General features: G+C 64.1%; 1 protein-coding gene across 1 annotated transcript in view; it reads left to right on the top strand.

The window, feature by feature from the left end:
* The first annotated feature begins 1,280 nt into the window (after window positions 1-1,280).
* SDK2 (sidekick cell adhesion molecule 2) overlaps window positions 1,281-15,403 on the top strand; it is a 49,995-nt gene continuing 35,872 nt past the window's right edge. Inside the window, exon 1 of the mRNA XM_036404778.2 lies at window positions 1,281-1,938. Coding sequence (XP_036260671.1) covers window positions 1,860-1,938 — 79 coding nt within the window. The 5' untranslated portion in view covers window positions 1,281-1,859. The remainder of the gene's footprint in view (window positions 1,939-15,403) is intronic.

Here is a 15,403-nt window from a genome sequence, read left to right as displayed (position 1 = left end):
ACAAAGCCCCGATCCTGCAGGGGCCTGGGAGCGTGCTGAGCGTTACTGTGGCTGCAGCGTGTGTGGAGGTGCCTGGGGAACGGGGCTGAACCCCCGATGGGGGCTGAGCTCACCCCTGGCAGGGCAGCCTCTCCCTCTTCTCACTCCAGCATCGGGAAACACCTCCCTGAGGGGTGAGCCAGGATTGCTGCCTCCCACAGCACATTGATCCCGTCATCTCAGCTGAGAATGCCAGCCACGGAGCTGATTAATGCCGGGGTGGGCAAGAGCTGGGTTATTGTTCAGTCTCTCTTCAAGAGGTCGATGGGAAATTTGGCAGTAGCTCTCCAAATACGCAACGTGCTCACAGGCGTTGTCCCCCCCAAGGGCTGAGCAGGATTTCCACGTGAGGGTTCCATTGCAGTGGAAATGCACACCGGGGACGGCACAGGCAGTTCTGTCAGTGCCTGTGGGAGAGTGCTCCCTCTGTCCCTGCCCTGGTGTGACCCGGCACTGCCGGGCTGGCTCCAGGCTAATCTGCTCATGCTTTCGTTTCACCCTGATCCTCGCAGGTCCCTTGGCTCAGAGGTGCCGTGTGTGTGCTCAGGAGGCTGATCCAGAATTCCGGATGGATATTTCCTCCTGTGCAGATGGTGCAGGTCCTTGGGTGTTAATGCTCGGTAGCAGCCGTGACTGAGCTGCTTTCCCCCACCTAATGCAAGGCACTGTGCTAGCAGAAAGCACAGACATCTTTGAAGGATGTGTGATCCTGTTGGGAGCTCTGGGCTTGAGGAATTGCGGGATCAGGCCTGATGAGGTGGTGCGTTGTCAGGGAGGTGCTGCTGGGTCATCTCTGGGGTCAAAGGTTTTGTTGGTTTTTTTGAGGTTTGTTTTTGAGAACCTTGAAACGTTTGCTCTGGTAATCCTGTGTCATTGAGTTCTGCCTTGGAGCTACCTGAGGGATGAGCTGTGTCCCCTTCGCAGGGGTCGGGTGCTGATGCTCTGCGTGCTGTCGGAGGGACTGGGGCAGCGAGGGGCGGGTTAGGGTGGGAGCTGCAGACAGCAGCCGCTGTTTCCACAGCGGGGGCACCGGGAGCGGAGGGGGGGGACGCGCCCGCTCCGCACGAACCGGGGGCGGCCGGTGGGGACGCGCCCGCTCCCTCCGCGGCCGCTGGGTAGCGCTCGGGGCCGCGCCGTCTCCCCGCCTCCCCGGCTCGGGCTGCCCCCGGCTCCGCCGAGCCCCGCCGCCGCCGCTCACTCCGCCGCCGCACAGCGCAGGAGGAGCAGCAGCGGCCGGAGCGCCGAGAGGGATCGGCGCGGCGCCGCCAGCCCGCCCGCCGCGCACCGCCGGCGGCTCCGAGCGGGACCCCGCGCCGCCGCCCGCCGCCGCCGCACTTTCCCCCGTTCCCCGCCAGGGACGAATCCTCTCTCTGTCGCCCGGAGCCGCCTAGGAGGGGATGTCCCTCGGCAAGAGCTGAGCGCTGGGGAGGGGCCGCCCCCCGCCCCCAAACTTTTCGCTCGGCCCCGGAGCGGCGGGGACCCGGCCCCCATGGAGCCCGGGCGGGCAGGAGGGGCCGGGGGCGCGGCGCCCTGCGCTTCCCGTCCCCTTCCCTGACGCGGGGCGCAGCGCTCGGGGAGGGGCTCGGCTGCCGGCTCCGCTCCGGATTTGGTGGTCCCGGCTCCGCACGTCCCTGGGGAAGCCGCCGATGGTGGGGAGCTGCCCGCGGACCGCCCCCAGCCCCACGAGGAGCCCTTCGCCCCGGCGCCTTCGCCTCCCCCTGAGCAGCGCTGCTGCGGGGATCCCTGCGCCGGAGCCGCCCGGATTATAAAGTCGGGGAAGTTCTCCCCCCGCAACCTCCCCAGCTTGTCTCGGCAGAGCCATGGCCCGGCTCCGGAGCTGGGGGCTGCTCTGCTTCGCCGTGCTCGCCCTGCCCGGCCCCCCAGGAGCCGGCGCCCAAGGTAAGGGGATGCGGAGGGCGGCGGGAGACGGGGGGACCCCGCGCTGCACCCCTCAACCGAGCCTATTGCCAGCCCGCGCTGGGAGATCGGTGCGCCAGCCGGGGGATGGGAGCCAGGCGGCTCCGGAGCTCCTACCGGGGGAAGAGCGGCATCCGTGATATTCGCAAAGCCTCCCCGGAGCCAGCACTCGGGGCCCGCCGGTGCCGGGTGCAGCGCGGTGACCGTGGTGGCTCAGGGGGACGAGCAGCATGGCTCTGCTCTGCCTCCCCCTTGCCCATAACTGCCCTCAGGATGGGGATGGGGCGAACGTGTTGCTCTGAGCATGAGGTAGAGTCTGTGCTGGATCACCTTCGGGAGAGTGGGCAACCCCGAGGGGTGAGCATTGCCCATACCCCCCCACCCTGCCCCAAGGGTACCCCCGTTGTAGCACAAACCCCGGGCTGCGAGGCTGGGGGATTCCCAGGGAGCAGCTCATACCCTGATGTTGGTCCTGTCGACTTCCAGCCGCTGGTACAAACTGGCAGGGGCTGGTGGGGTCTGTACCCCCGAGACCCCCCTGTGGGTGCCTGGGGCTCCCACTGCACCCCAACAACCCCTGGGGGCTGCAGGGCAGGGTGAGCCCCTCTCTGCTGCTCTCCCTTTGGGCTCGGGCACAGCACAGGCTGCTTCCAGCTGCTCCGCTAGCCCACAGGGATATAAAAATAGTTCGTGGCCCTTCGGGGTGCAGCTGGGGTTCAGAGGGGCCGGGGGGACGCTGTGGTCCCCTCCCCTGCAGGCCCAGAGAGGAGGCTCCCGGCTGGCAGGGCTGCGGCGCGGCTGCCTCTGTCCCTGCGCTTGGGCTGAGCAGATCCAGACGGGAAATGGGGGGGCACAGCAGAGCGCAGCGCCGGGGGTCCTCACCCACGACATTTCTTGCCCTTGCTTGTGGCAGCGAGTGGAGCCAGGAGTCCCTGAGCGCTCCCGTGCTCCCGCTTCCCCTGAGCCTCCCCCAGCACTGCTATAATTTCTCAGTAATTAAGTTCAGAACATAACATCTAAAGCGGCAGTATATTATCCGGGCAGGCCCTGTGTGGGGAGCTCTGAAGGTCTCTTTGATTGATTCACTCCCTTGCCGAGTTTCTCTTCTCCTGCCTGGCGTCTCCGGCTGCCGGCTCCCCTGCGATCCGTTTGTTCCGTGCCCGCGGGACGGGCTCCTGGGGTCACCCACCCTCCTTCCATTGATCTGTGGGGCTGTGGGCTGAGAGATGTGGGGCTGCCCGTGCCCCAGCGCTCTGGAGGGGTGGGCAAGGGGCTTTTTTCTGCTCTCCTGGTGCAGGAGCTGAGCTTGGCGGCTCTGGCTCTCTGCGGCGCGTGTCACATCCTCGCGGACGCTGTGACATTGCTCGGTGCCCGGCGTGGCAGCGGCCACCAGCGAGCTGGGCGTGCTGGAGGGATCATTCCCAACGCCTGGCACGTGCCCGCCTCCCCTGCCTCGGGTGGCACTGGGGACACGCCAGCAGGGTCACCTCCCGCCCGCCGTGCCCGTGGGGTGCTGGCGCTCTCCGCTGGCACGGACAGGGAGCAGGGCGGTGGAGCTGGGAGCAGCCCGGCACAGGGCTCCTCCAGGCTCTGGTCTGTCCCACTGCGGTGGGGCAGGCAGGGCTGGCAGTGAGGGCCAGCAGAGCTTTGTGCCAGTGCTATTGATTCTGGCAGCCGAGGAAAACGGGATCAATCGGGGAGGGAAGGAGGAGGCGATGGAGCGAGACCTCCCCAGCCAGGGCGCAGGGGCTGCCCGGGCACGGGGTGAGGCACTTCCATACCTGTGCTTGCTTAAAAAAGGCCCCTTGCTGCCCGTGAGAGACAGGATGGAAGTTTAATTACAGCCCGTCTGTGCTGTGTAATTATTAATTACCCGTGGCAAAAAATAACTTATTGATTAGGGGCCTGGCGCTAATTACCCGGAGCCCAGTGCGGAGCTGGGGGAAGGCTCAGCCGGCAGCGCTGCCTGGGCTGGAGCTGTCGCAGTGCGACCTGTGCTGGGCCTGGGGACTGTGCCAGGCCTGGGGGCACCCCACCATCACCCCTTGGGCTGATGAACAAGGCAATAAAGGGATCCCCAAGAGCTGGGGGGAGCCTGGGGGTCCCCAGCCCGCTCCTGCTCACTCTCTGTGAGATGCAGTTTCCCCACAGCCAGTGCTGGGGGCACAGCCCGGGACCCCCCGTGTGGGCACAGCACCTCTAATGGGATTGAGGAGGCTGTGGCCAGTCCCAGGAGGGATTTGGGCAGCTTAAGGTTCCAGACGGGATTTGGGGCAGGGGCCTGCCATGGGCAGCTTCCACCAAAGAGGCTTATTAGAGGTGGCAGCAGGGGAGTTCCAGCATCTTCTGTCCCCGTGTGTGGAGCCTGGGCACGTCTGCACACACGGTGCCCTGTGGGGCTGGGCAGGAGGGGGGCAAGGACGAGCCCCTGCCCTTGCTGGGGATGTGATGCTGGTGTTCACACCAGGACTTTGGTGATGGGAGCTGCTGGTTCCTCTGTGCCAGTGGCATCAGGGCAGGAGGGGATGGCCCTGGCTCTCCTGTCCCTGCCAGCACTGCCACATTCGCTGGTGGCCTCGTGCAAGGCACCAGCTCTCAGGAAGCAGAGTGGCTTTTAGGGGAGAGGAAGGGAAGATTAAAATTTGATGCTGCTTGGGAAGCCATTAGTGCCTGGGCACAGCGATGATGAAATTTTGATGACCTGATCACCGCGAGGGAGGGGGATACGGTCCTGTCCCAGGCAGGCGGTGTCACTGTGCCTGTCACTGCGCTGCTCCCCAAAGCTTTGGGGAGCCAGCTGAGGAGGAGAACAGGCAGGATGGGAGCTGGGATGGAAATGGGAGCTCGTTCCCACCTCCAGCTGCCGCACTGGTGGGCAGGGAGAGCCGGCAGTGGCTGAGCAGCTCCTGCCCCGGTGCCATCCGGGGACCAGGGTGAGTGACAGCGTCAAGTGCTGCTCGTCCCTCGGTGACGGGGACAGGGCTGAGGTGGCATTTCTGCTCAGCAGGAGCACAGGCAGGAGCTCGAGGAGAGCAGCAAGGAGGGAGCAGGCGGATCCTTGGCTGCTTGAGTACCTGGGAAAGCGCCGATAGTTAAACCGCGAGGAGGGAGGCTGCAACGAGGGGTCACCCTGCCTCTGCCACTCCACGAGCCGTGTCCTTGTCCCCAGCCTCTGCCTGTGGCTGGTTCCTGCCTGGGGATGAGCTCCAGCCACGCTCACATCACTGTAGGCCCTACACCAACTGGTCTGGGGTGTGTTGGTTGCAGCAGCAGCACAGGCAGTGCCCGGGGTGAAACGGCCCTGTGGGGCAGCACCATGTGGGAGCAGAACCCGCTGGGTGGTGGAGGGTGCCCTCCCCTCTGAGCCCTCGTTACTGCCCCAAGCTCGTTAACGAGTGGCTGGCGCGTGGCTGGGTGAGAAACGGCCGGGGAGAAATATGCTGCTGTCAGTGGTGATGTGATTGTGCTAACGAAGGGAGAGCTGAGCCCCCGCCGTGCCCGCCGCTGTGCCAGGGCTGGTGGCTCCACCGGTGCCTCCTGGCACTGGGCCTTGGACTTCCAAAGCAGCCGAGGGGATCCAGGAGCCCTGAGGGGCTGGGATGGCTCAGGGTGGGGGGCACTGGGGTGTCCTGGGAGCTTCTCTGCCAGTGCAGTGGAGGATGGCACGGAGCTGCTGGGAAGGCCGTGGTGCCAGCATCAATCAGGTGTGGTGGTGATGCCAGGGACCACCCTCATCCCCATGGCTGCTGCTTTGAGTTGGGGTTCCCCCATCCATGGGGGTGGATCCAGCCTCAGGATGTGTTCCTATCACTCTGCCCAGCCAGCAGGCAGGAATGTGCTGGCAGCAGCTCCCTGCTGTGCTGGCCATGCTTGGCATCCCTCCCACCCCACTTGGCGTCCCTCACACCCCCTTGGCATCCCCCCACCCTCCTTGGCATCCCTCACACCCCCTTGGCATCCCTCACACCCCACTTGGCATCCCTCCCACCCTCCTTGGCATCCCTCACACCCTCCCTGGCATCCCTCACACCCTGGGCATGCTGGTGATGCCACAGGCGTGGGCACTGCCCTCAGCACCCTCCGTGGGTTTGGGGACCAGCTCTTGGGCGTTCATTTCCCAGTTTTGGGCGTTCATTTCCCAGCTTTGGGGGTGTGCCCTGCACCCCTCTCCCAGGGCTGCCTCACCTCTCCCCAGCCCGAGTCCCAGCACCTGCCTGTGCCCCGGGCAGGCAGTGCCCCCTTGGTGGCCCCTGCCCCACCCTCCCCTCGCCCCCCCAGCCCCGGGGGTGCAGGAATGCCTGCCTGGAAAGCCATGCCGGGCTCGGGTTGCCTGGGAACTGGGAAACCTGATCCCTGGGAACGGGGGCCGAGGGCAGGGGACATTCCCGGGCTGCAGCTGGTCCTCCCCGGCCCCCTTTGTCTCTCAGCTCTGATGGGGCCCCCAGGAATGGAGACTTGGGGTTGGGGGCTCTTGGCTCGAGCAGGGCCACCCCTGGGGACACTGGGGACGATCCGAGGTGTCACCTCCCAATGTGGATCAGTGTCACCACCACGGGGGCTTGGAGGAACCTCAAGGTGTCCCTGCCCATGGCAGGGGTGGGACAAGAAGAGCTTTAAGCCCCTTCCAAGCCATTCCATGACTCTCTGAAGGCCCCAGGAGCAGCTGCTGCCCGTGCCAGCAGCTGGGCATCCCGGCTGGCCACAGGGAGGGCACGGTGGCCATTCCGGGAATGCTGGGGTCCCCTGTGCTGCAGCCACTCTCCCTCCCTGCCAGCCCTCATTGTCCCCACCGCCCACCCTGACATTCCAGGAGCTTCCCTCCAGCCTGGGCGGTGCAGGGAAACTGAGGCACAGGGCAGGGGTGGTGGTGGGGACAATGGGGCTGTGGTGTCCTGCTGCCTAGTGGCACTGGGTGCAGCAGGAAGGGGACTTGGGCACACGTGAGCTGCTCCTTTGGCTCCCATCCCTCCCTCCCTGTCCATGAGGAAGCCCCGGGTGCAGGGAAGCCTTGATGACTTTGACCATTAGCAGAAGAAGCCGCTGAGCTAATTTTAGCCCTGGTAGCTAATTGCTTTCTGCACTGCTGGGTGAGCCCACAACCTGCCAGTCCTCAGCTGTAACCTTGAGCCCTCCCAGCTCCGTGCCCCTGCCAGGGCCGGGAGAGGGATGGGGATTCTTCTGTGGGCCCTGGAGGGGTTTCTCTGGGACATTGGGGTCTCCAAAGCTGGGAGGGGTTGGGGGTCTGGCAGGGTCCTGCTGCCTGTAGCTTGGAGCAGTGTCCCTTGTGCCTTGTGTGGAACAGGGACATGGAATGTGACAGGACTCTGGCTGTCAGGGGTGGCTGTGAGGTGTGGAGCCCCAGGGGTGGGACTCCTTCAGCTTGTTGAAGGGAAATGCTGGGTTTGGACCCCCTTAAGTGGGAATTGCTGGATCCACAGGGCATTTCCCCAGGGACACACGTGCTCCCTGTTCCTGGCTGCAGGGACAGGATGGCCTGGGGCACCTGTCCCTCTGTCCCCATCCTGCAGGGCCACCCCCAGGAACTTGGGGCATGGGCTGGGCTGGGCTGGGGGTTTTTGGGGACATTTGTGCTCCTTCCAGGAGCCCGTGTCCCCTGCAGGGAGAAACTGAGCGCTGGGTGACCCCAGGGGTCTCTGCAGGGTGGGACGCTCGGTGCTTCCCCTCCTCCTCCTCTTCCTCCCTGCCTGGGCTTATCAGGGGTCAGGCTCAGAGCTCGGAGGGAGGTGATGGGTCCTGCATGGATCTGGCAGAGCGTGAAGGGCTGGCTGGGCATGGAGCAGGACGTGGGCACGATGCCAGCTGGGCCCAGCGTGGGGCTGGGATGGATGGATGGACGGAAGGACGGATGGACGGAAGGACGGATGGACGGATGGACGGATGGATGGATGGACGGATGGATGGATGGATGGATGGATGGATGGATGGATGGATGGATGGATGGACGGCTGGAGGGGGCTGGGACCGGCGGGCACAATAGCTCTGGTTTCAGCACCCCGCCCCCTGCATGCCTGACAAACAGCTGATGGCCGTGCTGGGGATGAAATGGGATTAGCTGCTGCTTGCACAGGGAGCGAGCGCGTCCTGCCGAGCCGGACAATGCTCCCGCTGTGCCCCACCACAGCCCTGCCCCGGGCTCGGCGCTCTCCGAGCCCTGACTGTCCCGGGGGGGCCCTTCCGACCCTCCCGAGCTCCAGCACAGGCTCCCGAGGGTGCCGGAGCCGCTTCCAGCAGCTCCCAGCTCCCAAGGGAGCTGTTGGGGTGGCCGGAGCTCAGAGCTGTCCCGCTCCAGCGGGCACCCGGAGCCCCGCAGTGCAAGGGGGAAGCGAACCGCATGGCACGGAGGGCACGAAGGGCTTTGGCAGGGTGGGCACCCCTGCCCCGGCCCCCCCGGTGGGTGCCGGGACCCGCGGGCTGTCCCGGGGTGCGGCCGCAGCTGCGGCGCTGCCGTGCTCGCTGGAGTGAGCTGATGTTTATTCTGATAATGAGTTCTCAATGCATTCGCAAACTAATAAAATCAACTCATTAGGGTGGGAGGTTTCACTCCGAGCTCTGCCGCCGTCGGGAGAGCCCTCCCCGCCGGCTGCGCACCTGGAAGCGCTCGGCACCCGGCCCCGGCGGGGAGGGAGAGGATGGGTGCCTTCATCGCCTCCTTGTCTCGGTTTTCCTGGCGGTGGAAGCGAGCGGCGTGCGGGGAGCAGGGCACGGAGCTGCCGGAGCCCTTCCCCGGGGGACTCTCGCTCGCTTGGCTTCTCCCCATAAGCTTCACGTCAGGCTGGAATCGCTGGCTCCGGCTGGAAAAGCCCCTCTGGCTGGGAGAGCCACAAGTGTGTGAATAAATGCCATGAACCAGGGTTTGCTGCGCTGCCCTGGAAATTCAGGGCTGTCCGTGGGGGGATGCCAGGCTGTCTGTGCTTCCCCCACCCTGCCAACAGGGCTGGCTGGGAAGGAAAAGCTTTGGAATAAAAAAAAAAAAAAGCAGCTTTTCCAAGGAAAACTCATGTTCGCCGTCATGCTACAGCTATTTCTGTTTCAAGTGAGCAACGCAACGACTAATTAATACTTAGGAAAAAGGATGTCTGGGCAACTCCCCAGTAAATGGGCGAGTGCCCGGGGCCCGCTGGCTCGGGGCCGTGCTGCAGGGAGGAGGACTCCGGCCTCCAGAGCCTTCATCCCGCCTGGCACGGGCAGGGGGGCCTGGCAGAGCCTTTTCCATCCCGCGGGGCTGGAAAAGGGATGGAGAAAAGCGACTCCATTGCGTCAGTGCCCTGGGAAGGGCTGAGCGGGGCTTTTCTTGTGGTTTCTCTCCTCTGTTTTTCTTCCCCCGCCGTTTTTTTGGGTTGGGCCTCGTTGGGATTCTCGGGGCCAGGCTGGGAAGCGGCTGCTGTGTGTATGTCTGTCTGTCTGTCTGTCTGTCTGTCTGCTGAGCATCCTGCGGGGCTGGGCTGGGGTGGGACACGGGTGTCCCTGGCAGGAGGGACATCTCAGGTGCTGCTGTGGCTCTGGCAGGGCAGGCCTGTGGTGGCTCTGCTTTCCCAGCCCTTCACGGCCGCAGGGCTGTGGTGTGTGTCCTTCCAGGAATTCCTCGAGGATGCGCTCAGCGTGTTCCATGGGGCCAAACCCAGCCCCGGGCTTGTGTGTCACTCCTTGGGGTGGGTGGCACTGGGGACAGTGTCCGGGTTCTTGGGACCTCTGCCTCGTTTGGCAGCTGCGTGTGGAGCTGTTCCTGCCAAATCCATGTGGGGAAACTCCGGGCTCGGCTGGGAATGGCTGGAAGGGCTGGGAAGGGCTGGGAAGGGCTGAAGTGCAGGATGGGGATGCACTTTGATCCCTCTCCTGCCCCGGGACCGTCCGGCCGCTGCCTGCTGGGGGGGGTCTGGCGGTGATGTCCGTCCATCCTTCCCTTCCTCCGCGCTTTGGAGCCTCTCCCGGGAGAATCAGCCGCAGGATCCGGCCCCTCTAATAGCGTTGAGTCACTCTCCGGGTGTCCGTGACTCACAGCAGTGACCCAGATACGGCGGAGCCGCGTAATCGCGGGCTCCGGAGCGTTTCTGCCGTCCCAAGGAGTTTGCTGGGGAAGGAGTTAAGTCCGGAGCCTCGTTCAACATCCCCAGCTGGGGATGGGGCTCTGTCCTGTGCGGGGATGGGCTCAGCAGGACAATGTCTGTCAGTGCCACCAGCAGCAGGGCAGTCCTGGGGGTGTCCCCAGGTCTGGGGGGGCTCCTGTCCCTTCTCCCCTCTGGGCTGGATGTGGCTCCTGTCCCATGTCCCCTCTTGGCTGGATGTGGCTCCTGTCCCTTGTCCCTTCCAGCTCCTGGCAGCTCCCCGTGTCTGGTTTGGAGTTCGGTGCCCCGGGGCCAGGTTGGGATCACACTCCGGTTCCGCGGGGGCTGCCCGGGGCCTCGGAGCACAAAGCTCCTCTTGTGCCCCCCCGGGCCCGGGGCTGGGCAGGCACAAGGCGGCCGTGTGTGTGTTTGTGTGTGTTTGTGTGTGTTTGTGTTTGTCTGTGACTGTTTGGGGTTTCCCGGGAGGGAAATGTTGGTTTTTCCAGCGGCAGGGATGGGCAGCACACAGCCCCGCTCTGTTCCCAGCCGAGGGGGTGAATAAATCCCTGTTTCCCGGCCAGGGCTGATGTTTCTCCGTTGGCTCGGGGAGCGTTTCAAGCCTTACCTTACCCACGTTGTCACCTGGCTGTGTCCCCAGTGCCACAGGGGGGCTGTCCCGGGCTGTGGTCCATGGGAAGCCTGAGGGGATGATGCTGGCACGGCCCTGGCTCTGCTGCAGCGGGCAGAGGAGGGTTTGTCACCAGCTTTGGGACCTCTGATGTCACCAGCTTTGGGACCCTGATGGCCGGGGACGCGGCCTGGGAGCTGCTGAGCTGTTGGGGAAAGGATTGCCAGGATGAGACTGCAGGGGAAGGGGATTCATCTCCAGCACCAGGAGATTCTGAGCCTTTTCCCAGCCCCCCTGGTCCTTGGGGAGCTGGGCTGCCCCCTCCCCACGTCCCCCATCCCTGGAGAGGCTCACCTGGGCATGGTGAGGCTGCCCGTGGCCCCCTGAGCCCGCCAAGAGCCCCGGCTGTGGAAGAAGAGCTTGTTATGGAGCCATCCTGCTTTTAATTAACAAATTAAAATCCTAGTTAACAATCCAGCCCCAGGGCTGTTGGAGGCTGGGAGAAACCGGAGCGTTTGTTATGGAAACAGCAGTTAATTAACAAATAAATAAATAAGTATGGGCCTGGAGACAGATGTGGGAGGAGGAAGGGGAGATGGCAGCGTGGCTGGGGTGTCCCAGTGGCCTGGCCTGGTGGGATGCAGGGAGGGAGGAGGATATCCATCCATCCATCCATCCGTCCATCCATCCATCCATCCATCCATCCATCCATCCATCCATCCGTCCGTCCGTCCGTCCGTCCGTCCGTCCATCCATCCATCCATCCATCTGTCTGTCCATCCATCCATCCATCCATCCATCCATCCATCCATCCATCCATCCATCATCCATCCATCCATTCATCCATCCATCATCCATCCATCCATCCATCCATCCATCCATCCATCCATCCATCCATCATCCATCCATCCATCCATCCATCCATCCATCCATCCATCCATCCATCCATCCATCCATCCATCCATCCATCCATCATCCATCCATCCATCCATGGGGCTGCCATGCTCTGGGTGGGCATTCAGAGCCACTGAGTGCAGGTGGCTCTTGCTGGCAGTGCCAGCACAGATCTGGCCATGTTCCACTTGCCGGGGCCACCTTGGCTGGGCTCCTGGTCTCTGCCTGGGCTTTTCCTGAGCACTGCCAGCTCCAGGAATCACCGCCACAGCCTCCACCCCCACCCTGGGAGCAGGAATGCCAGGACAGATCTCCAGCAGAGATGGATGAGGTGTGACACCTGCAGCCCGCAGGTGACACCAGTGCCACGCTGGGGACCGCAGGAGGAGGGGACAGCACTGAGGGGCATCGCTCAGGGGCTGCTCTGCATCCCCAAGCAGGGACAGTGGTCACCATTGGTGTCACCTGTGCCCCAGGACAGGGCTGTGGGGAGGCTCTGGGGGGTGCTGGCTGCTGCCAGGGAGGGGGTGCTGAGGCCGTGGCCTCCCTGGCTGTGCCCTGCAGTGGTCACTTTGGATTAGCCACAGGGCTGTCACCCACAGGGCTGTCACCCACGGGGATGTCACCGAGAGCCCCGGGCGGTGGCTGCTGCCAGCAGGGATTGTCACCAGGGGTGGCTGCTGGGTGCTGAAAGGCCCTGTGGGGGTTTGGGGTCACTGTGCTGCTCCCCCAGGCGCTGTGGGGTCACCTGGAGGTCTCAGTGCCAGTGCCATGGGCTGTGGGATGTGACCCAGTGTCACAGGTTGGGGTGGCTGTGGGATGTGACCCAGTGCCATGAGCAGGAGTGGCTGTGGGGACCAAAGTGGGGATGTGACCCAGTGTCACAGACTGTGGGATGTGACCCAGTGCCATGAGCAGGAGTGGCTGTGGTGACCAACGTGGGGATGTGACCCAGTGTCACAGACTGTGGGATGTGACCCAGTGTCACAGGCAGGGCTGGCCGTGGTGACCAACGTGGGGATGTGACCCCAGTGCCTGGGTGAGGACGTGGGTGGCTGTGGGATGTCGCCATGGGGACATGACCCCTCTGCCAGCCCACAGTGGGGCCCTGCGGGGTTTTTGTGGGGTGAGGAGGGGGCAGAGCCCACGTCCCTCTGGCAGCTTCACCTTCCCAGAGGCTTAGGGGATGGAAATCAGTTTAAGCTGCAGCTCTGCAAATCCTGCGGTGTCACACGGGCGGGAGCCGTGCTCTGCTGAGCAGCTCCTCCAGGTTTGCCTTTGCTCAGCCTCCCCCTTAATCCAGTTACCACACCTCAGCAATCGGCTTAGGGCATGTAGGGAACCCCAAATCCCCTCTGAGGGAGCGCAGGGAGTGGCCCAGCAGTGCTGGAGCTCTGGGCTCAGCCCAGCTCCTCTCTGGGGTGGTGAGCCCAGCTCCAGCCCCCTCCTCTGCCAGCCCTCCTGGGGTCAGGGACACACATCCCTGCACCCTTTATGGGAGGTGTTCCCACATCCCCAGAGCTCCCCATCACCCAGAAATCCTTTTTCCCGTGTCAGGAGGTGCCAAAGCAGCTGCACAAGTACACGGGGGGCTGGATGGAGAGGAGCTGCCCATCTCCAGCTGGGCAGGAGCTGTGACCTGAGCCAGGGGACAGCGTGCCCAGGGCCAGCAGCCCCTGGCGCTGCCCGTGCCCCTTCCCCAGGGCAGAGCAGCAGCTCCCAGAGCTGTGAGCAGCTCCGAGAGGCACCAGAGCAAGGGCAGATGTGTTCCAGCAGCAGGGTCACCACAGGGCACTGGGTGCCAGCCTTGGAGCCTCCCAGCTCTTCCCCGAGCCCCCCGTGCCCCTCTCAGCCCACCGAGGGGCAGAGATCAGAAGGAAAATCATCTCCAGAGCTGTTTTCCACACTGCAAAGGACAGGGCTGGAGCAGCAGCCCCAGGAGCTGCAGGACACCACATCCAGGTCCCCCTCTGTCCCTGCTCTCTGGGAATTCTGTGGGGTCGGGGATTCGGCACCTCACAGGAAGGGCTGGGGATGGGTGGGGAGGAGGAAAACCTGGTGGGACAGGGATGGGGGAATGGCAGCATGATGCTCTCCAATGTTCTGTTGGGAGCAGAGCACCGTGAGCTCACCAGCCCAGGAGCTGACCCCCCAAATGCTGCGCCCTGTCCCCACCACCTCCCAGCCCCATCCCCGGCAGCAGAACTCCCCGGCACGGCTCTCCCGCCGCCTCGGAAGCGCCGAACCCCCTCCTAAATAATTCAGGCAGCCGAGTGCCGTCCGCAGGGGCTGCGGATAAACGCGGTAAATGGCTGAGAAATGGAGCGTGTCCTCCGGGAGCCACCTCCGCGCAGGGTGGCCGGGCCCCCTCTCCTCCCTCCCGGCCCAGGTGGAGGCTCCGAGCCCGCCCAGGTGCCCGAGCCAGGGAGGAGGGGATGGAGCCGGGCTGCCGAGGCCACTGGAGCATCGGGAATTGCATTTCATGGCTGGGCAGGCTGGGATACCCACCCGGCCCCGCGCTCCGAGAGGAGATAAGATTTGATTAAGAAGGCTGCTATTAATTTATGGCAAGTACACTCACGGCAGTGGAGAGGTTGCTTTTAATTAATAGCCAGAAGGAGAGTTTTAAAGCTCTTGGTCTCAGTGGGGGGAGAAAGGAGGGAGGGGAAAGCAGGGAAGGAAGGGAACAAAGTAAGTTGGGAGGATTTAATGGTCACATCTGCAATTATAAGTCTTTTTCTTAGTAAAAAGGGCAAAAAAAGCCACATCAAAAGCCACGCCGTGGGTGGGGGCGTGTGGGGCAGGCGGGCTGGTCCCTGGGGATGGGATGGGATGGAATGGGATGGGTGGGACTGTGCCAGGTGCCTTTGGCACCGCTGCATCCCAGCCTGGGGGGACAGCAGGGGACAGCTGGGTGTCCCTGTGGCTCTGCTGGGCTCAGCACCAAGGGTCAGCGCTGGGAGGGATCTCTTGGAAGAAATTATTTATTGTGAGGGTGCCCAGAGGAGCTGTGGCTGCCCCTGGATCCCTGGCAGTGCCCAAGGCCAGGCTGGACAGGGCTGGGAGCAGCCTGGGACGGTGGAAGGTGTCCCTGCCATGGCAGGGGTGGCACTGGATGGATTCTAAGCACTTCCCCAACCCAAATCCCTCTGGCATTGGGTGACTCTGTGATTTGGGCTGTGGTGGTGCTGGGATGAGGAGGATGGAGCCGTGTGCCCTGCTGGGATCCCCTCGGAGGCTGCAGGCTGTGGCTCAGGCTGCCCTGCCCCTGCCCAGCTGTTGGGAGGAGGGCGAGCAGGGCTCAGCTAAGGCTCCCAAACCTCGCTGACTCATTCTTGGCTTCATCCTTGGCTCCCCCAGCCTCAGCCCTGTCCCCTCGGTCCCTCCTGGCAGCACCGTCGCGCTCCGTGGCTCCCCAGGTGCCGGCGGCGCTCGGCATTTCAATTCCGTGTTTGCTTTTTATGAAGGGGCTGGAGCCGTGTCTCAGGAATACTAATGGCTCTGGCAGCGCTGGAGAGAGCCTCCAACCCCCCCCGCACTGCCACCACCACCAGGGACCCCGGGAGGTGTCACCAGGGGCACCACGGGGGCCGTGCCCGGCCGTGGCGGTGGCTCCGTGCCCTCGGGGACACGAGGGCCATGGGATCCTCCTGGTGGCTTTACCAGCACCCCCTGACAAATTGATGCTTCCCAAGCTCATCTGGCACCTGACAAGCCAGGAATGGGCTGTAGCCAAGGGGTGGCTGCGTGGGCAGGGATTCACCTGTCCCCAGGGCCACCACATCCCTGTCACCCCTGGGATGGCCATGAAGGATCCCTTGGGGCCACCTCTCCTTGTGCCACCTGAGGCTGTGACCCCCCC

The sequence above is a fragment of the Molothrus ater genome, chromosome 19, assembly GCF_012460135.2.
Source record: "Molothrus ater isolate BHLD 08-10-18 breed brown headed cowbird chromosome 19, BPBGC_Mater_1.1, whole genome shotgun sequence".
Lineage (NCBI taxonomy): Eukaryota > Metazoa > Chordata > Aves > Passeriformes > Icteridae > Molothrus > Molothrus ater.
The sequence above is the reverse complement of the archived record's forward strand: the minus strand, read 5'-3'. Positions and strand labels throughout refer to the sequence as shown.